General features: G+C 62.2%; 1 protein-coding gene and 1 non-coding gene across 6 annotated transcripts in view; both read left to right on the forward strand.

The window, feature by feature from the left end:
- The first annotated feature begins 368 nt into the window (after positions 1–368).
- CABIN1 (calcineurin binding protein 1) overlaps positions 369–19,992 on the forward strand; it is a 71,566-nt gene continuing 51,942 nt past the window's right edge. For 2 of the 5 annotated variants that reach the window (XM_010814262.4, XM_024977851.2), the window contains exons 1-16: positions 369–433; positions 5,382–5,442; positions 5,903–5,995; positions 6,350–6,463; positions 7,034–7,168; positions 7,319–7,499; positions 9,328–9,457; positions 10,460–10,609; positions 11,680–11,966; positions 12,798–12,966; positions 14,576–14,712; positions 15,690–15,907; positions 16,543–16,621; positions 17,042–17,229; positions 17,861–18,013; positions 18,840–19,034. In XM_010814262.4, the coding sequence (XP_010812564.2) occupies positions 5,440–5,442; positions 5,903–5,995; positions 6,350–6,463; positions 7,034–7,168; positions 7,319–7,499; positions 9,328–9,457; positions 10,460–10,609; positions 11,680–11,966; positions 12,798–12,966; positions 14,576–14,712; positions 15,690–15,907; positions 16,543–16,621; positions 17,042–17,229; positions 17,861–18,013; positions 18,840–19,034 (2,232 nt within the window). In that variant the 5' untranslated portion in view covers positions 369–433; positions 5,382–5,439. Of the gene's footprint in view, positions 716–5,381; positions 5,443–5,902; positions 5,996–6,349; positions 6,464–7,033; positions 7,169–7,318; positions 7,500–9,327; positions 9,458–10,459; positions 10,610–11,679; positions 11,967–12,797; positions 12,967–14,575; positions 14,713–15,689; positions 15,908–16,542; positions 16,622–17,041; positions 17,230–17,860; positions 18,014–18,839; positions 19,035–19,992 lie in introns of all 5 variants that reach the window. The other 3 variants (XM_059876452.1, XM_010814263.4, XM_010814264.4) reach the window with 3 other exon arrangements.
- MIR2893 (microRNA mir-2893) lies at positions 19,602–19,662 on the forward strand. The gene has a single exon (NR_036360.1). It is a non-coding gene; the product is annotated as a microRNA mir-2893 (primary transcript).

Genomic DNA, 19,992 nt, shown 5'->3' on the forward strand with positions numbered 1-19,992 from the left:
TGTGCCTTTTAGGCTTCAAATCCTTTTCGGAACAGGTTGAGGCACGGGCAACGTCAACGAGGATGCTCTTTCCCTTGTTCCCTTTAAGTGTCCCCACGTTGCCACGGTCTCCACAGCACCTGTCCGAAGGCTGAAACAGGAGTGCGTTACTGTTACTACTGTGCAGGGCCGCGGGCCTGGCCCCTCCAACTGAGCGCCTCCTAGATAACAGGACCGGTGGGAGCTGGCGCCGAGTCCGCAGCCGCGCTCGAAGCTCTGAGCGTGGCCGCGTCCGCAAGCAGCCAGGGCCCCGCGCGCCGGATGGCGCGTGCGCGCTCTCTGATTGGCCGGCGGAGCCGGCGCCTGAGCCAATGGGAGCGCACCTTGTTGTCAGGCGCGCAGCCGGCCGGCGCAGGGGGTCCGGCCGCCCTGGCGGTTGCTGTGGAGACGCCTGGTGAGCCCGCGGGCGACGGGGTTGCGGTGATCCGAGGTTGGGGCGCGACTCTGAGGGCTGGGGTGGGGGCGGAAGCCTGAGGTGCGGCGGGCGCGGGGCCCGGCCGCGAAGAGACCGAGGCCGGGAGCCGGAGCGGCCTGGCGGGGGCCTTTAGTCAGGTCCCTGCTCAGCCCAGCGGCCTCAGTGGGGGGCTTCGCCTGGGGACGGCGGTCGCGGCGCAGGGCCCCGCGCTGACCCCCCGCCTCGCGTCCTTCCATTTCACCTTCGCGGCGGTGCTGCGCGGTGAGCGCCCCTTGCGGGTGGTATCCCGCGTCCCCGGCTCCCCCCGCGGCCCGGCGGCTTCAGGCTGCAAGCCGTGGCCGCCCCGCCGCCTCCGGGCCGGATCGAGTCTCCGGACCGCGGCGGGGGGCGCTGCGCAGGCGGCTCTGGGGCCTCTCACTTCTCGGGGGCCTGGGTCACTGCAGGGCATGCTGTGTATGCGGCTTCCACGCGGCTGGGCTTCCCTCCGTGTGGCCCTTTTGGTTGTTGCTCAGTCGTGTCCGACGCTTTGCGACCCCAGGACTGCAGCACGCCAGGCCTCTCTATCCATCGCCAACTCCCGGAGTTCACCCAAACCCATGTCCATTTGAATCGGTGATGGCATCCAAGCATCTCATCCTCTGTCGTCCCCTTCTCCCAACTTCAATCTTTCCCAGCATCACTGTCTTTTCCAGTGAGCAGGCTCCTCTTTGTTTTTTTATAATATTATTATGTCTTGTGACTATAATGTGTATACTTTTAGTGATATAAGTACTTGGGGGCTCTGCATTGTCTTGTACTTCAGACACAGCCAAAGACAGTATGTAAGAGTGGGGCAGTGTTTTCATAACATCTTGTTTAAGGACACCGAAGTTTGAGTCTTATGTAAGTTTTATGTAATTTTCATGTGTCCCGAAGTTTTTCAGCCATTTGAAAATGTAGAAATCATTCTTTGCTCACTAGCCCACTGTTTTGCTACAGCCCAAGAGCAGAGGATGGTTTTTACATTTTTTAATAGTTGAAAAGCAAACTCAGATTAGGTCCATCGTCCCCCGCCACCCCCCATCCCCAAGATTGGGAATGCAAGGTCATGTGGTAGCTCTGTTCTTAGTGTTTTAAGGAACCTCCAGACTGTGCTCAGTAGCGGCTGCACCAGCTTACATTCCCGCCAACAGGGTGAGAGGGTTTTCTTTTCTCCATGCCCCCCAGCGCTTGTTGTTTGTAGACCTTTTAATGATGCCTGGGAAACAATGGCAACAGTGAGAGGCTTTGCCCTGGGGGAATCCAAAATCTCTGCAGATGCTGACTGCAGCCACGAAATTAAAAGATACTTGTTCCTTGGAAGAAAAGCTATGACCAACCTAGTCAGCATATTAAAAAGCAGAGACATTACTTTGCCAACAAAGGTCCATCTAGTCAAAGCTGTGGTTTTTCCGGTGGTCATGTGTGGATGTGAGAGTTGGACTATAAAGAAAGTTGTGCGCCGAAGAATTGATGCTTTTGAACTGTGGTGTTGGAGAAGACTCTTGAGAGTCCCTTGGACTGCAGGGAGATCAAACCAGTCCATCCTGAAGGCAGTCAGTCCTGAATATTCATTGGAAGCACTGATGCTGAAGCTCTAATACTTTGGCCACCTGATGCGAAGAACTGACTCATTGGGAAAGACCCTGATGCTGGGAAGGATTGAAGACAGGAAGAGAAGGGGACGACAGAGGATGAGATGGTTGGATGGCATCACCGACTCTATGGACATGAGTTTGAGTAAGCTCCAGGAGTTGGTGATGGACAGGGAAGTCTGGTGTGCCACAGTCCATGGCGTTGCAAAGAGTCGGGCACGACTGAGCGACTGAACTGACTGAATAATTAGTGACGTTAAATGTATTTTCGTGCGTGTTTTGCATGCTTAGTCACATCCGACTCTTCGGCCCCATGGACTGCAGCACACTAGGCTCCTCTTTCCGTGGGGACTCTACAGGCAGGGATACTAGAGTGGCTCACCATGCCCTCCTCCAGGGGACCTTCCTAACCCAGGGATGTGACCCAGGTCCCCGCATTGCAGGCGGATTCTTCGCGGTCTGAGCCACCCGGGAAGCCCCGTGTGTCTTTTGCGTCTGTGTTTTTATTCTTGGTGGTGCTGGGTCCCCGTTGCTGTGTGGACTGGTCTCTAGTTGGGGTGAGCTGGGGCCGCTTTCCGTTTGCTGTGCACGGGCTTCTCACGGTGGGGGCTTCTCCTGTTTAGGAGCGCGGTCTCCAGGGTGCCTGGCCTGCAGTGCTTGCGGGTTGAGGACTCCATGGCACAGGCTCAGTAGTCCTGGCACGCGGGCTTAGTTGCCCCTTGGCATGTGGCATCTCCCCTACCGAGGACTGAACCTGTGTCCTTGTTTTGGAAGCATGGAGTCTTAACCACTGGGCTGTGTGTCCAGGAAGTCCTATATGTCTTCTTCAGAGGAGTGTCTATTTAGAACTTACGCCTATTTTTTGATTGTGTATTTTTCAATATTGAACTGTGTAAGCTGTATTTGTATATTTTGGAAATTAATTCGTTGTCAGTTGCACCATTTGCAAATATTTTCTCCCATTCTGGAGGTTGTCTTTTAAACTATGCTTGGAAAAAAAATAAATAAATAAACTATGCTTGGATTTAGTGGAAAGTTGCAACAATGATGCAGTGAGTTTCCAAATGTTTCTCCCCCTGCTTCCCTAACTTTAACATCTTATATAATCCTAGTGCAATTGTCAGTAAAAGGAAAGTCATACTGATACAATATTATTAACTCAACTGTCATTTTTCTGCATAGTCACAACCCTAGTCCTTAAAGTTATTCAGTGTTTTATTAACTTCTTGGCCTTGCTACTTTTTGTCTAATATTGCTCAATTTAGGCTGTCTGCTGTTTTCTCATGATTAGAGAGAAATTATGCATTTTAGGCCAAAAAACACAAACATGCTCTACCTGTGGGGTAAGATTTTAGAAATGTTCGTATTCTGAATACTTTATCTTCCACTACGAACGTATTCTGTTACCTGTATACATTTTGTGGAGACGGGCATAGGCGTTCCACTGATGAAGTTTTCTCCTATTTGGCCACATGAAATGTCCGTTTCTCCTTTATGTGTGCACTGAATTGGTAGGTATGTTATATTCCCAAATAAGATGTGTATAAAGTTCTAGAATTCGAAGAAATGTCAGTGTTCTCCCAAATACACCAGGATGCCAGGCTGTACGAGGTTAACTCGGATGATTTTCCTATTGATGCAAAAATAAATAGTTGGATTTTAAAAGATCTGTGTTCTGGACGATACATAATCCCTTGGCACGTGCTTTTCTCTTGCTCCCTACCATGCCCCTCCCGCCGCCCCCTGACTGTTTGGTGATCACAGTGTCCATCCCAGCGTAGTTGATGGTGAAGCCAGTTTCCAGAGTTAATCAGCAGCATGTTTTGCTTGTTTAAATGTAGAAGCCAGCAGATGAAATAGCTATCGACCTAGTGGGGTTGTGTCTTCCTTGTCTGTGAAGGAGACTGTACTTTTTCCTTCCTTGTAAGAGCCCTTGGAGAACACAGAGCCCGTGTGGAGGTCGTAGCTGAGAGCTCTGTTGGCGGGAGTCGTGTCATTTTGTTTTATACGAGTAGAGCTCGTATTCAGTGCCTGCTGGGCCCGCACGGGGCTCTGTGCTGACCCCCGGGTGCGCCGTTTCCTGGCGCCTCGCTCTGCCCTCCCTGGAGTGTTTGGTGGTGCTGCGTCTTCATCCCACCCCTCAGGCTGGAGCCCGGTGTTCCCCGGCACCCTGCTGCTCCCTGGAGGCCCCCGAGGGCTCAGTTCTGTGGGTTTCCTCCTGGGGCGTACCCTCTGCTCCCCACGCTGCAGTCAGGCTCCTGCCCTGTCTTCCTTTACCAGACCCCACAGATCCGTGAGTGTGGGCCTGTCCACACAGCTGTGTAGCCTCCACCACTGTTCCCACCCCAGAAAGGAGCCCTGTTCCCCACAGGAGTCACCCCCGTCTGTCCCTCTCCCCGGCCCCCACCTCCTTCCTGCTTCTGTGGCCTCGTGGAGTCTGGACGCTGCACATAAATGGAAGCAGCGGTCTGTGGCATTGGTGATGGCTTCTTTTAATGGCTGTGTCCTCATGGTTCATCCAGGTGGTAGCAAGTGCAGCACTGTGGTCTGTTTTGTGACCGGATAATAATCCATTGGTTGTCTGGACATCCCACATTTTCTGTGTCCATCTGTCAGCTGATGGGCATTTGAGTGGCTCCCACCTGGAGTCTGTCATGAGTAATGCTGCTGTGAACGTTTGTGGGCGAGTTTTGCTATGGCCCTGTCTCCGTTTCCCTCGGGAGTGGACTAGCGTTCTGAGCAACTGCCACTGCCAGCAGGCTTCACTGCTTCATTCCCACCTGCAGGGTGTGAGGGTCGGATTTCTGCACGTCCTCACCAGTCCTGTCGTTTCTCTACAGATTTCACACTGGTCTGCCTGCCTCTAAGTTTTTGCCTTGTATTCCGCGTAGTTTTTTCTTTTGCATTGCCCTCTCGCCCTCCAGGCCCCTGCACCCCTCCCACCTGCCGCCTGCACCCCAGTCTTAGCGCAGGCCTTCCTCCTTCACTTTCCCCATCCCGGCGGGCGACCTGGTCTCTACCTGCTGCCTGTGTTTCCATTTTATTCAACTTTTGAAGAAATAACTGTTTGTCGATCTACTACTTGTGCTGAGCAGTGAGCCCTGGGGGCATGTCAGACTCACTCCTCCGTGTCCCCAGTTGTCTGGCCAGGGCAGGCGCTCTGTCCCTAGGCCAGGGGCTCCCCAGGTGGCAGACCACAGGGCGGTCCCGAGGTGCGCTCGCCTGTGTGCCCGGAGCCAGAGGCCGTGGTTTTGGACCCGGTTCCTGGTGGCCTGGCTCTTCTGGACCCCCCTCAGCCTGTCCTCCCTCCCTAGGAGCCCGTGGGCCGCCCTGCCCCGCCGCCACCGCCGGGTGGCGCCAGAGGCTCTGACGATGGTATGTGCTGGTGCTTGGCCTCGCCTCCCCCCCCCCCCCAACCCGGGCGAGGGGCGGTGCTAGGGTGGGCCCTGAAGGCCATCCGAGTGGGGCTGTGGGCACCTTCGGGGGTGTGGGTGTCCAGCTGGCAGAGCCGCGTCTCTGTGGCAGAGAGACACAGCCCGTGTCACTGGAGTCAGTTTCCCGATGCCTGGGTCTTCTGCTGCATCAGGCTGCTGCTGGGTGTCCTCAGCCTGTCCCTTCTGTAGTGGACATGTTCCCTAAGCAGGTTGGCGTGGTCCTTCAGAACGTTCCAGGTCCCCTTTCCCTGGGTGGTCCACTCAGCCCCACATCTGGGGAGGCCGTAGCTGTTTGAGGCGGAGTGTGTTACAGAGAGCTGTGCGCCTTGTAGGTTAGTGACGAGACGAGCCACGTTTTATCTAAAAGCAGCTCTTCTCCTCCCTCACACCTCTGCCTCTAGATCCGAATCGCAGCCTTAAACGCCAGCTCCACGGTCGAAGACGACCATGAAGGAAGCTTTAAAAGTCACAAGACCCAGACAAAGGAGGCACAGGTGTGTGGTCACGGGCTCCTCCTCAGCTGGCCCTCCTGGGGTCTGCGTGGTTCTGGCTGATGTGGCCACCCTCCCAGGAGCTGTCAGCAGGGCTCCTGGGACCTTGGCCTTGCTCGGGCTGTGCCCTTGGCGCGCTGCCTGCTGCTGTTCAGGCTCAGCTGAGCCCACCTCGCTCGTGTCCACCTGGGGGGCCGCTGAGCAGTGAGCCCCTGGCAGGGTGGGGCCTCAGGGCCGTCCCCACCGCAGCAAGGCCGGCTCACACGGCCTGGAGTGCAGCCCCCGCACGCGCGGTCGGTTGGCTCGAAGAGACACACCTTTGTGGTCTTGGAAAACGCCTCCCATCTTGGTTTTCAGGAAGCAGAGGCGTTTGCCTTGTACCACAAGGCCCTGGACCTGCAGAAGCACGACCGATTTGAGGAGTCCGCCAAGGCCTACCACGAGCTGCTGGAGGCGCGCCTGCTGCGGGAGGTGAGTGCCCCGGGCTTTCCCGCCTGCGGAACGCCCTCCTCGCGGGGGTGCTCCGAGGTTGGGCGAGTCCGGAGAAGCACGCGGAACAGTCGCAGGCACAGAGACCCCCAAATGCCCTTCCTACTGGGGCGTCACAGTCTACCGGGTGGGGCGCTCTGTCCCCTCTCAGTGTGGAGGCGGCCGTGTGAATGGCTCGGGGCCTTATGTTTCGTGAAGTGTCAGAGCCGGGCATGGTAGGGCCACCAGGCGGCTGGGCGCCAGTGCTCTGGACGCTGCCATCCACGCTCGGGCCTCAGGCGTGACAGGCGTGCTGGACGCGTCCCTTCCCTGTCTTGCTGCCCAGATGGCCTGCAAACTGCTTCCTGGGGGTCTGGCCTTTCTCGTCTGTGTGCTTGGAGCTGGGGCGGGGGCGGAGGGGTCCTTGAAAGACCCCCGGGGCCACACTGTTCTCCAGTGGAGGGTGGTTCCGGACTTGCCCCCAGGCCTGCACGGAGGCCAGGGGCCCTGCTGACGGCCTGCGGAGGCTTCAGGGCCTGGCTCTCACTTTGCGCCTCTCTGCCACGTTCCCAGGCGGTTCCGTCTGGTGATGAGAAGGAGGGGCTGAAGCACCCTGGGCTGATGCTGAAGTACTCCACATACAAGAACCTGGCGCAGCTGGCCGCCCAGCGGGAGGACCTGGAGACGGCCATGGAGTTCTACCTGGAGGTGCTCCCCGCAGGCCTCGGGCAGCCCCTGGGGGCCAGTGGCTCCCCTGTCGTCCCTGGGCACTCTGGGGGGCTGGGCCGGGGCTGTCCCCTCGGACGCCTGCTGGAGGGGCGGGGCTGACTGAGCACGCGTCTGTGGCGTTGCTTGCAGGCGGTCATGCTGGACTCCACGGACGTCAACCTCTGGTATAAGATTGGACACGTGGCCCTGAGGCTCATCCGGGTGCCCCTGGCTCGCCACGCGTTTGAGGAAGGGCTGCGGTGCAACCCTGACCACTGGCCCTGCCTGGACAACCTCATCACTGTCCTGTACACCCTCAGCGACTACACCAGTGAGTGGGGCGCGGCTGAGTTTTGCGCGCGCTGCGTTGGCATGCAGGCGGGCGGGCAGCTTGGCTGAGCTCGGGGCCTGCGTTGATGTGCAAGGGCTGTCTGCCCAGCATTCAGGGGAAATGGAGACGCGTTTGCTTCCCCACCATGCTCTGCTGGCTCTGCTGGCTCTCTTCCTCGGTCGCGGTTTGCCGCTGGTGCTGTAGTGGGAAGACAGGCTCCCTTCAGCCTTCACCCCTACCCACCCCCGCTGCCTCCTGCCCCACGCCTGCTCCTGTGATTTGCTGATGGATGGCCTGGCGGCTGCAGCCTCACTCCCAGTGCCAGAAGCGCCCTTTCTCCTAGCGGCTTCTGCTTCCCCCTCTGTAGAGCCGCGTGGCTGCTGGAAACACCTGTGCCAGATAACAGCCCCCTCTGCCTTGTGGTGGCGTCACTCGCTGCCCTGCCTGGCCCTCTGCTCTGCAGGGGGACACATGGCCCCTTGCGGGCCATCCCGAGGTGGGCACTGACGGGGTGCTGGGCCTCCTGGGCCGGCTCCTCCCGGCAGCTATGCAGGAGGGCCCTGGGCAGGACAGGGTGCAGGGGAGCTGGCCTCGGGCACAGACGTGCTCCAGCACCCAGCCTGGGTGAAGGTTTCAGCCAGGAGGCTGGCTCTGGCGGCTCTTCCTTCCCTTTCCAGGGGCGGGTGGGGCAGGACGGGGTGGCGGAGGCTGGGAGGCTGGGCCCACACCCCTCCCTGGCTCCGTGTGTTCGAACCTGGCCAGCTGCTGGGTCCCTTCCCTGTGGTGACTGCCCGAGGCGACCCCAGCCTCTCCCCAGGTCCCCAGAGCCAGCTCAGCCGCCCCTGCCCCCTCCAGGTGGGGCGGGCACGTCTCGCCGCCTCCGCTGTGGGGCCTCTGCTGTCTGTCCCTTCTCTGCACGTTTAACATCTCAGGCTCGCACGTGGGGTCAGCTCCGGCCGCGGGCCCTCGTGTCCCAGCGCAGATGTGCGTGTGCGTCTGTGGCCGTCCGCGTGTCACCCTGTTTCCCTGTTTTGACTCTGGTGCTTGCATCTTCCCGTCTCCCTGGGGCTCGTCCTGGAGCTCGGGCGCCCCCTGGAGGCCCGGCCTTCGGTATTCTGCCATCTCTGCACCCCGGCTCAGGCTCTGCGCTTGGTAAACCAGTCTTGAGCAAAAGATGGCCTCGGGGACTGAGTGGTGTGTGTGCCTGTGAGGGCGGAGGGCCGTCCCTGAGCCGAGGAGGCAGGCCTCCCTCTGCTGCAGGCACGGCAGCTCTGCTGCAGCCCCCGTCTTTCTCTCTGCTCCCACCCCTCCCCTGGGAGCCGTGCTCTCCTTCAGTGGGTGTCTGGCGGGGCGGCCTGGCTCCACCCTCCCTCCGGTGCTCCGTCCTGGCTTTCCTCCCCTCTCCCCACTCTGTCCTTCTCTGCTCATTCCTGATGGGAGTGCCTCGCATCCCCACTGACTGTGGAGCTGGGCCGGGCCCTGGGCCATCCCATCCAGAGCAGAGCGAGCTGGCAGTAGTGCTCCGGTTTGCAGGCAGCTGGGCCCTGTAGGGTGGGTTTGCTGGGTCAAGGGTCTGTGTGTGACACCGCCCCCCACCCCCCCCCACCACCGCTGTTTCCCAGAGAGGTTGTCCAGCCTGTCCTCCCCTCCCCGGCAGCCTCGGGGTTACTATTTTCAGAAGCGGTTCCTGATTGGATGGGTCCAGGTAGTGTCGCATCCTTGTTTCCCCGGCGTCTCTTGGGCCCCAGAGCAGGGCCCCTTCCCTGGCGTCGCTGGCAAGGCCAGGGTGTCAGAGTGCAGCCCGAGGTCACGCCTTTCTCTTCTCCAGCGTGCCTGTACTTCATCTGCAAGGCCTTGGAGAAGGACTGCCGCTACAGCAAGGGGCTGGTGCTCAAGGAGAAGATCTTCCAGGAGCAGCCATGCCTCCGCCAGGACTCCCTCCGCATGTTCCTCCAGTGGTGGGTCCCTTATGGTCTGTCCTGCCCGCGCCTCTGCTTCAGGCTCTCAGGGCTGCCTCTGTCCGCCTTGCTGCCCGCCTTCCCCTCTCCGAGGCTGGGCTTTCCGCACTGCCCGGCCCGCCTCTGACCCGCCCTGCCTGCCTCCGGGATGGGGCCCTTTGCAGCCTGACCGCCCAGTCCTCCTGTCTCCCTCCCCGGGAGGAGAGTGGGCCTGGGCCCGGCAGGCGCTGGGCTGGCCCTGCTGGCCCTGCCCTGTCCGCTTCCCTGGCTCCCCAGCGCCCTCACTGGAGTCCCCACCTCTCCCTGGCCCGCTCTCCTGCCTCTTTCGTGTTCTGGCTCCCAAGTCCCCCCTTGGCAGCTTGCCAAGCTTGGGCTGCCTCCCTCGCCACTCCCCCCGTCCGTGGTGTCAGCTTGGCCCCGGGAGTTTTCCACTGGGAGTTAGTGGTCATTTGTCCCGGTGTTTATGTGTCAGGAGACCGTGTCTCTTGTTCCCACCCGTCCGACGGGACTGCCCTTCTTTGGGGAGGCGGGTGATGAGCCCACGAGTGCCGGGGAGCCCTGCAGGGAGGGGCCTCTGCTGGCAGAGGTGTGTCCGTGGGAGGCACGCCGGGGCCTCAAGCTCCCGCCCTTGCTGTTGACTTCCATGGGCTTTGGTGAGCTTGGCTGCTCTGAGGGCTGTTTTTGGATGGGCAGTGTGGGATAGTTAAATCCTTATAAGCTCTTCAGCAAAGGATGGGAGTAGCGTGTGGTTTTTCTGCTGTCAGTGCGGTCCTGCTGAGGTGGATGAAGGCCCGTTGCCCGGTTGTGAGCAGATTAAAGGGCGTTAGTCACGCTGTGTACATGGGTGTTAAGGACGCTAATTACTGCCCTTTCCAGCCCAAGTGGTAATTTTATTTGTGGGAAGAATTAACACAGACCACAGGGTGTTAACTGCACGCCGGCATGTAGGATCTGCACCGTGGCGCTGTGCCCCGGTCACGCCTCTGTCCCTTGCACTCTCAGTGACATGTCCATCCACGAGGTGTCGGTGAGCGCGGCCGAGGCGCAGGCCATCGTGGACGAGGCCCTGGGGCTGCGCAGGAGGCGGCAGGCGCTGACGGTGCGCGAGAAGGAGCCGGACCTGAAGCTGCTGCAGCCCATCCCCTTCCTCACGTAGGTTGTCCGGGGTGCCAGGCGGCCGCTGGGCGCTGCATGGGCGGGGACACGGGGCACACACGGGCAGGTGGCCGCAGGACATGATCCGGGCCTCCCCTGCCTGGATTCCTGGGTCCATGCCGTCTTCTACCTGCCGCTTGCCACGCTCCTGTCAGCCCCGCTCACCGCCCGCCCCAGGAGAGAGGGGGCGGCGGACGGGGGCCCTCAGGGCTCTGAGGGACTAAGGGTGGGTGGGGAGCCCACCCCAGGGCCTGGTGTCCTGCTCGAGAGTCCACGCTCACAATGGGGCCACGCTGCTGTGTGGGTTGGAGAGGGTTTAGGGCCAGAGCTGGAGTGGGCATGGGTCAGGCAGGGGGAAGCCGGTGCAAAGGCCCGGCAGCGTGTGGGCTGTGATTTTGTTTGCAGAACTGAACGAAGCTACGCAGCTGAGGGTGTGTTGGGCGGGGTGGGGCAGTGACGTCCGGCAGGCAGCACCATGGCGACAGGTGGAGGCCTTGGTTTTTAGTCTAAGGGCCTGGGAAGCTGTTCAGGGATGGGTGGATGGGTACCTTATGCCACACTTTGTCATACCGCAACACCACATGGCACGCAACACGACACGGGATGACACGTAGAACACAGGACAGACAGCGGGCCACGTGGCCATGGCGCACCTCAGCACAACACAGCACGCGGCACGCTGGCTCACGGTGGCACACACGCTCTCGGCCTGTGCCCAGCAGGCTCCAGCCCAGGAGCTGTTGAGCCCCTTTGGAGCACATCCCTGTCAGTAGCCCTCCCCCAGGAAATCAGACGAGTGGCCGCCGCAGGGCGAGCCTACCGGGCGGTAAAGACGGGACCTTGCTTAGAAGGGCTTATCGCGTGAGCCCGCAGCTGCCCCTGCCTGGTGGGGCTGAGATGCCTTGGGGCTCCTGCGTGGAGTGCGGGGCGTGTGGGCTCCACTCCAGCCCAGCGGCTCCACCTCAGCGGTCAGTCGCCCTGGCCCCCCGCCCTCACAGGGATGGCGGCCTGGGCTCTGGGCCCCCTGTGGTGTGTGCTGAGCCTGCGTGGTGACCCTTTCCCTGCAGCTGGAAGTGCCTCGGTGAGAGCCTGCTGGCCACATACCACCACCTCACCACGTGCGAGCCCCCGCGGCCCAGCCTGGGCAAGAGGATCGACCTGTCTGACTATCAGGACCCTGGACAGCGCCCTGTGTCCCCCGAGGAGGTGGCGCCTGTCAGCGTGCTCCAGCCAAGCCCTGCCAGCGCCAGCCCTGCAGCCTCCGTGGCAGAGCCTGTGCTGACGTTCACCCCCGTGCCCACGGCCAGCTTCCCACTGCACAGCCCCAGCCTGCTGGAGACGGGCGTCCCCACCGGTGAGCGGGCCCCGGGGAAGGCTTCAGGGGACCCCATCTGCTGAGCAGCAGTGAGAGTTGGAGAGCCCTGCCCTCTCCAAAGGCCGGGTCCTGCCACCACCTGGCCCTGCAGGAGAGCTCCGGGCTGCTGGCCGGCCTCCCTCCACAGTGGGGCCCTGGGGGTGGGGTTGGCCTCGGGGACAGTTCCTCAGGCCCCTGCCTGCTGTGCTGCTGGGCACTGACACTCCCAGCTTAAGCAGCAGCCAGCAGTCACTGCCGTCTGTGGTCATGTCCATTGGAATGGCATTACTGATTTTTATCATCATTGGAGCCTTCCAAAAACACTTCGGACCAAAGCTTCTGAGCCTTTTCTTGATTTCTGTGTCACTGATAAAGCCTATGTGGCAGCTGAAGAAGGTTCTGAATGAACATGTATGTAATGGTTTCTAACTTTTTAACTTCATCACGAGTGACACCTGTCTGCTATGAATCACATGACCCTCTTGCCCGCATCCTGTCACTGGGCCTTGGGCCTGGGCAGTCAGGGTGCCTGCTGCTTGCTTAGCCCCGTCCCAGGACAGCCAGTGGGGGGGCTTTGACCCTGAGACCCTGGCATTCTGTAGCTATGGAAAGTAGTCTTGAGGCCTGGCCTGTGGGTGAGAAAGGGGTGAGGTTAAGGGATGTGAACTGGCCTTTCCTCAGGCTCTGTTTTGATAGAGGGGATGGAAATTTCCTGAACGTCCGAGGAGCCACACATTAAACGCGCAGGCAGGTTATAAAAGGACTGAGCACTTTGAGGTGCGTTTCCCTGGCCCAGCTCTCCTGAGCTTCCGACTCGCTCTCTTTGTAAAGGTGATGTCTCCGGGGGAGATAAATCCAAGAAAGGGGTGAAACGGAAGAAGATTTCCGAGGAGAGCGGGGAGACGGCGAAGCGGCGGTCTGCCCGCGTCCGAAACACCAAGTGCAAGAAGGAAGAGAAGGTGGACTTCCAGGAGCTGCTGCTGAAGTTCCTGCCGTCCAGGTGCGGCCTGTCGGTCTCGGCAGAGGAAGCACACAGCCTCCCGCCTCCCTCCCACCTCTGGTTCTGGGGCCACCCTCCCCTGTGGGTGCCTCCTCCGCCCCTGGATGGGGGCCTCCGAACGTCCTGAAGGCAGGAAGCGGGACTCGCGTGTCTTCAGAGCGGGGGCTGCCTGCTCATGCCTCACGCCTGGGCCTCCCGTTGTTCAGGCACAGATGCCAGGACAGCCCGTGGGAGGGGCCCATGCTCAGGGAGGTGCCCGCTTGGCTTCTCCAGGCTCCGCAGGGTCCCTGGAGCTTGAGAAAGTGGATGGCGGGTTTGGGAGGCGTCCCATTTCTCGGGCTCCTGAGAGAAGCCTCCCAGGAGGAGGTGGGCCCGGCTGCCCGGGGAAAGGGGTCTGCGCCCCGCGCTTGTCCCCTGGGTCTTCTCTGGCCCCGCTGTCTTGCCCTGTCCCCTCCCTCAGACACTCTGGGCCTCAGTGCCTGTGCTCTCCCGGGTACGGCACTAGACTTCCTACCCCCGCCCGAGCGCAGAGAGCAGGCGGGTTCTCTCTGCCCACCGACGTTTGAGGGGCACGTCTCGTAAGCCAGGGTGTCCTCTCCCGTGCCCTGTGTCTGTGTCTGTGAGACTCTACCCCGTTTTCTCCCTCCTGTGGTCCTGGGGTCTGGTAGGTGGCCGTGTGTCTGTGAGCATCCTTCTTGGGTCCTCAGCTGGCTCTGGCTCCTGACCGTCGGCTCCAGGGTGGTGCATTCAGGCTGACGAGGGCGGGGCCGGCCAGGAGCTTCCTGTGGCTTGTGAATCTCTCTGGCCACAGGGTTTGGTTTTCCTAGTTCTCTGCTTTTCTGTTTCTTTGGGGAGAGGGACGTGCCCGAGTGGAGCCGTTCTCAGCGGGAGCAGGACGTGGGCTCTCAGGTGGCTTCCTCCCGAGCAGAGCAGGCCTCCCGGCGGGAGCCCCGGGGTGCTTCACCCTACCCCCTCCCGCTGCCCTGCCTGGGTCCTTGTTCCCCAGCCCTGCTGGTGGGGAATAGTGTCTTCCTTCTCTTTTACCTTAGTTTCAACTGCTGGTTTCCTGTGTGGTTTTCACGTCAGCTTCCTCGAATGGCTGGCAGGGGCTCACAGTGGCTTGCTGGGTGTGGTCCCCAGAGAGGGCAGCGGTGCATTTGTGCATCCTTGGGGGGCGGCGGGGACAACTGAAAGCAGAGTCCCTGGGGGGTCTGCCAGGAGAGGTCCCCCTCCCCTGAGCCCAGAGCACTGTGAGGCATCGTGGAGGTGCTGCCTGCCCCCCCTGCTCCCCCAGCCTGCTTTGGCCTCAGCATGTGGAGGCTTGGCTGACTGCTGTCCAGGCGAAGTCCTGCGGCCGCTGTCTCCAGTTCCCTGTGGGTATGAATCCTATGTGGGTCCTTTCTGTGTTTCCCACTTGAAGGTCAGCTTCCTGTGGACAGGGGTCGCCGCAACCCCGGCTGTATTCCAACCTTGGCCTGATGCCTGGTGACCACCTAATGGGATGGGTGAAGGCAAGCATGGGCCAGACCTGGCCACGAAGGCTCGCAGAAGTGGAGCCCCCTTCCCTGGGGCCAGCCGGGCCGGTGTGAGTCTGGTGTGTTCCCTGCAGGTTGAGAAAGCTGGACCCTGAGGAGGAAGACGACCCCTTTAACAGCTATGAAGTCCCGCCAGAGGCCAAGCTGGAGAGCTTCCCCAGCACGGGGCCCCACAGGCTGTCCTCCGACTTGGCCACGTTCGTGGAGTCTGGTAGGAGGGGCCACGGGCGCTGCTGGGGGCATGTCTGGGCGGGGGCCCGGGGGTGGCCCAGGGCTGCCCGGCTCTGTCCCACCTGAGCTCTGAGCCCGGCCGGCTGAGGCGCTGGACCGCCTGGCGCGGGCCTTGCTGGTCCGATGGTGCGTCTCACTGTTGGGGGTGGCTGAGCGCTGGGCGCTGTTCTGCCGCCTGAGACCGTGCCCCCTCGGGCCTAGAGGTTCAGACAGGTGCACCCACAGCTGTGGGGGGCGTGGGCTCGCCACACTGCTGTCCTCCTCTCCCGAAGAAGGCAGGCCTGGCGTGGAGGACCCCCTCACGTCGGCCCCCCCAACTCATGTCGGGCCCCCCCCTCACGTCAGGTGCCCTCTCACGTCGGGTCCCCCCTCGTGTCGGGCCCCTCCCATGTCGGGTCCCCCCCTCCCTTCGGGGCCCCCTCACGTCGGCCCCTCCCTCCTGTCAGACCCCCCCTCATGTCGGGCCCCCCATCATGAGGGCCCCCCCTCACGTTGGGTCCCCCCCCCGATGTCAGGCCTCCCCCCTTCACGTCGGGTCCCTCTTGCATCTGGTCCCCCCTCCCGTCGGGCCCCCCCTCACGTTGGGGCCCCCTCTCCTTTCGGGCCCCCCACCTCACGTCAGGCCTCCCCACTTCACGTCGGCCCCCCCCTCCCGTCGGCCCCCCTCACGTTGGGTACCCCTCCCTCACGTCGGGCCCCCCTTGCATCTGGTCCCCCCTCCCATCGGACCCCACCCCTTGCAGTTGGGTCCCGTGTTGGCCCCCCCTCACGTCGGGCCCCACCCGTGTTGGCCCCCGACTCCCTTCAGGCCCCACCCCTCCCATCGGGCCCCCCCTCCCGTCAGCCCCCCATGTCGGTACCGCCCCTCACGTCGGGGCCCCCCCTCCCGTCGGGCCCCCCCATGTCGGCCCTCCCCTCCCTTCGGGCCCCCGCCCTCACGCTGGGCCCCTCCTGCAGAGGAGCAGGACGTGCAGGCCTTCCTGCTGGGGAACCTGAGCAATGGGGGCATCCTGGAGCTGATGATGCGTTTCCTGAAGAGCATGGGCCACAGGTTCCTGCTGCGCTGGCCGCCGGGCCTGGCGGAGGTCGTGCTCAGCACCTACCACAGCTGGCGGAGGCACAGTGCCAGCCTGCCCAACCCGCTGCTCAGGGACTGCAGCAACCGGCACATCCAGGTGGGTCTGCGGGGCGCTCTGGCCCCTCTTCCTTGGAGGAGGACAGCTGCTTCTAGGGGCAATGCTGGGGCGTTCAGGGCTCCCAGAGGTGGAGGAGCCCCGGCTCACAGGTGCTCAGGGGCCCCTGGGCAGCAGCCTCTCCTGGGACACTCCTGGGACTGCCTCTTGGCAGCATCTGCCCGGGTCTGCTCCCCCGGGGCAGGGTGGAGCGGTGGCGGTGCCGAGCTTTGGTCCCTGGACGGACTGCTTGGTCACTTCTTAGCTGTGCCCCCTTGGCTGGGCTGGCACCTCCTTACTGCTGAGCCTCAGCTTCCTGGTGTGCGGGGGAGCCATGCACCCACCCCGGGCGCTGTCAGGGCTGAAGGCCTGTGCTTGGCTGGTGGCAGGGCCACCTCTTGCATGGGATGGTCCCCAGGACCAGAGGCGGGTGGGTCTCACCGGTGTTCCTGAGTCCGTCCCAGGGAGGTCCGTCTGTCTGTCCTTAGATCCAGCAGCAGCCACTGGTTAGGACTCACGGAATGGATAGCCGGTAGAGAGCAGAGTGGCGTCCCCATCAGGGTCAAGTCTAGCTGAGGCTTCTTCTGTCCCCACCCTTGGCCCTGGGCCCCGTTGCTGACCCCGCACCCGTACTGCAGGAGATGATGCTGATGTCCCTCTCCTGCATGGAGCTGCAGCTGGACCAGTGGCTGCTGACCAAGGGCCGGAGCTCTGCAGGTAGGCCCCTTCCGTGTTCCCTGGAGGTCCACTTTCTGGAGTGGGCAGGAGCCGGGGACCGAGTCACTCCTCCAGGAGCACATTTCCTAGGTCACTTCATCAGGCCAGGAAAGACCTGGGTCTCTGAGAAGTGGCTGGGCCCCACAGGAGCCACCCACCTGCTGGTGACTCGGGACGAGGGCCGTGCCATCTCCGTTTCCTCAGTTCGTCACAGGACGCCTTGCGTGTCCCCAGATACGCCAGCTCAGTCCGCTTGGTGAGGGCCACGAGCCCAGGGTTTCTGCATCCCTGTTGGGCCTGTTGGGCTCTGACGCCGGCCACTTGGGGCCATGTGGCTCCGCGGGCTCAGGGCCTCAGCGAGCAGGAGGGCATCTGGGCCCCGCTCACGAGGTTGACTCCTTCCGGCCTGACGGTTTTCAGTGTCTCCTCGGAACTGCCCCGCAGGCGTGCTGAATGGCAGGTTCGGCCCCGACTTCCCAGGGGCCCACTTCCTGGGGGACCTCCTGCAGCTGTCGTTTGCCTCGTCCCAGCGGGACCTGTTCGAGGACGGCTGGCTGGAGTTTGTGGTCCGCGTGTACTGGCTGAAGGCTCGGTTCCTGGCGCTACAGGTTGGTCCAGGGGCAGCTGCTTGGGGAGGAAGCCTGGGCACCCAGCAAGGAGGGGAGGGGCTGGCCATGTGACGCAGAATGTGTGCACACGCCCGGTGGCACCTGGGCACTGGGCTCGGCTTCAGGAAGCGGGGTGTTGGGGGGACGTCAGGCCCCTGGAGCCAGCACGCCCACCGCCCATCTAGCCACAGCAGCGGGAGGGTCTCGTGGGCCCCACAGACCTAGAGAGGTTGCCTTGCAGCCTTGGCCCTTTGCTTGTGCTTCCCGAGAGCTGTGTGGAGCACCGGGGCAGGCTAACTGGCCCCCAGCCCCCTGAACACCGTGGCACCCTTCAGTTGGTTCTGGAGTGGGGCAGGGCCAGTCGAGTCACAACTCTGCCACCTTCGCTTGAGCTCTGGACAGGTTCTGGGCCGCGTGCCCCGGCCACAGGGGTCACCGTGCCCCCTGGGGCCCTGGTGTGAATCATTCGTTCATTCACCCATTCAGCAGATACGTGCTGAGCCCCACTCTGGCCAGCTGCTGTGTAGGGGGGAAGGTGGGCATTGGCCAGCCCACCCCCATGGTGCCCCCCATGTGAGGGGCTTAGGAGGCAGGCCCTGGCGAGCACGGTGAGTGCGCCTCCTCTGCCCAGGGAGACATGGAGCAGGCCCTGGAGAACTACGACATCTGCACGGAGATGCTGCAGAGCTCGGCCGCTGCTCAGGCCGCAGCGGGGGCTGAGCAGAGAGACGTGGTCATCCGCCTGCCCAACCTCCACAACGACTCCGTGGTCTCCCTGGAGGAGGTGAGCAGAGCTTCCTTGACGGTGTTTTCCTGTCAAAGGCCGGACCTGTCCGTGCGGACTAGGAGACAGGGCGGGAGGGGGCCTGGGAGAGGCAGCCCTGGTGTTCAGGGTGCCGTGGACTTGAAGGCTCCACCCTGATGGAGCACCTGCTGGGGGCCGGGGGCCGGGGGCCGGAACAGGGTGGGGGGTGTCTGCTGGGGGTGGGGAGGGTTTTTGCTTGGTCCCCAGGCCCGTGTGTGGGGGCAGCTCCAGCAGATTGAGGGGAAGCCCCCAGAAGCAGACCACCACTGCTCTGGCCCAGGGCTGGCCAGCGGCCTGTGGTTCTCCTCCTGTCCTCACTGTGCAGCCCCCGACCCCCACCCACAGCTCCGTGTCTGTGACACGTCCTTGGGCTGAGGGTGGCCATCAGGCCCTGCAGAGGGGCTTCAGGGCCAGGCCCAGTGCAGCAGCCTGCTACCCCTGTCCCGCAGGCCTCCTGGCAGAGAGGGCTCCAGGGGTCGGTGGTGGGTGCTGGCCTCTGGCGGGGGCCTGCTTGGTCTCTGAAGCCTCGTACCCCGGCCCAGGGGTCTGGGTTGCTGAAGTGTGACTGGGAGGCTGGCTAACTGTTTTGGCGCTCTCTGTCTGGAGTCTGTGCTTTTGGGGTAGTTGTGTTTTTCGGTGTATTTGTTCTTTGGAGACTGGAACGCCTTGACCCTCACAGAGGTACTGTCTGTAAAGCAGCCGCTTGCTGTGAATGCCTCTTGTCTGCGTCTGATAAGGGCAGAACCCTGGCCGCCTCAGGGGGCCCGCAACGGCTTGGTCAGCCAGTGATCCGGGCCTTTTCCAGATTGACAAGAACCTGCGGTCACTGGAGCGGTGCCAGTCTCTGGAGGAGGCCCAGCGGCTGTACGAGGCCGGCGACCACCGCGCCGTCGTACGCCTGCTGCGCCCCACCTTGCGTCCCAGCGGCTGCGACCGCGCCAAGCACCTGGAGTTCATGACGTCCGTGCCCGAGAGGCCGGCCCAGCTGCTGCTGCTGCAGGTGAGTGCTCCCGCCTCGCCCGCGCCCTCTGCCGTCTCCTCTGAGGGAAGCGGAGCGAATTCCTCCCCGAAGCGGCAGTGGGCGAAGGTGGTCAGAAGGTGCGCTCAAGGGAACCCCGCCTTTGGCTCTCAGCCTCGCGTGGCTAGTCGGGCTCAGCCATCCATTCACCTGATGGTCCATCTGCCTTTTTTTGCTTTTTATTTTCTTTTTTTCTAAATGCATTTTTCTACTTTATTGCTTGGTCTTCTTTTACTGGTTTTAAAATTAACTGTTGAGTACGGATAAAACTAGCTGAAACCCGTGTACATCGACAAAACAAAAGCACGGTGAGCTAACCAGCCCCGGAGGGTCGCGCCGCTGAGGGGAAGGAGTGAGCGTGGGTGAGGCCTGTGTGCGCTTTCAGCCCCTGCATGCCCCGCCCCCAGCGCCCAGGGCCTAGCCGGGCGTGGCGTCTGTGGGGCAGGGCATTCCCGAATCTCATCCCGGCCGGATGCTCGCCCTTGCCCCAGAGGCCTGCTGTGGGGCCTCACAAGCTCGGGCGTGTGGGCGTCCTGCCCGGCATGTGGGCGTGGAGGAGAATGCCCGGGGCGTGCTGGGCGGTGCGGGCTGGGCTGGCAGCTCCTCCCTCAGACTCGTTACCTCCCTGGGGCCTTCCGCTTGGGTTTGGGAAGGGAGCCCCGGCTTCTCTCAGGCTTCGTGAACTGGAAAACAGATAAGAGGTGTGGCTGGGAGCAAGTGGAACCAGAAGGGGAGGCAGGGAGTGAGGAGGAGGGGAGAGGAGGTCAGGCAGCCCTGCGTGAGGACGGGGAGGAGCTGCGATGCCCTCGGTGCCCTCACTGGGGGTAGGGGGCAGCCAAGTGTGTCCAGGGAGGGGCCACCCAGGGGCTCAGGTGCTCCTGCTTTGTGGTCTGGAGCTTCTGGGTGAGAGGACAGCACCACCACCCCCCCCACTGCCCAC

Source organism: Bos taurus, chromosome 17 (genome assembly GCF_002263795.3).
Source record: "Bos taurus isolate L1 Dominette 01449 registration number 42190680 breed Hereford chromosome 17, ARS-UCD2.0, whole genome shotgun sequence".
Lineage (NCBI taxonomy): Eukaryota > Metazoa > Chordata > Mammalia > Artiodactyla > Bovidae > Bos > Bos taurus.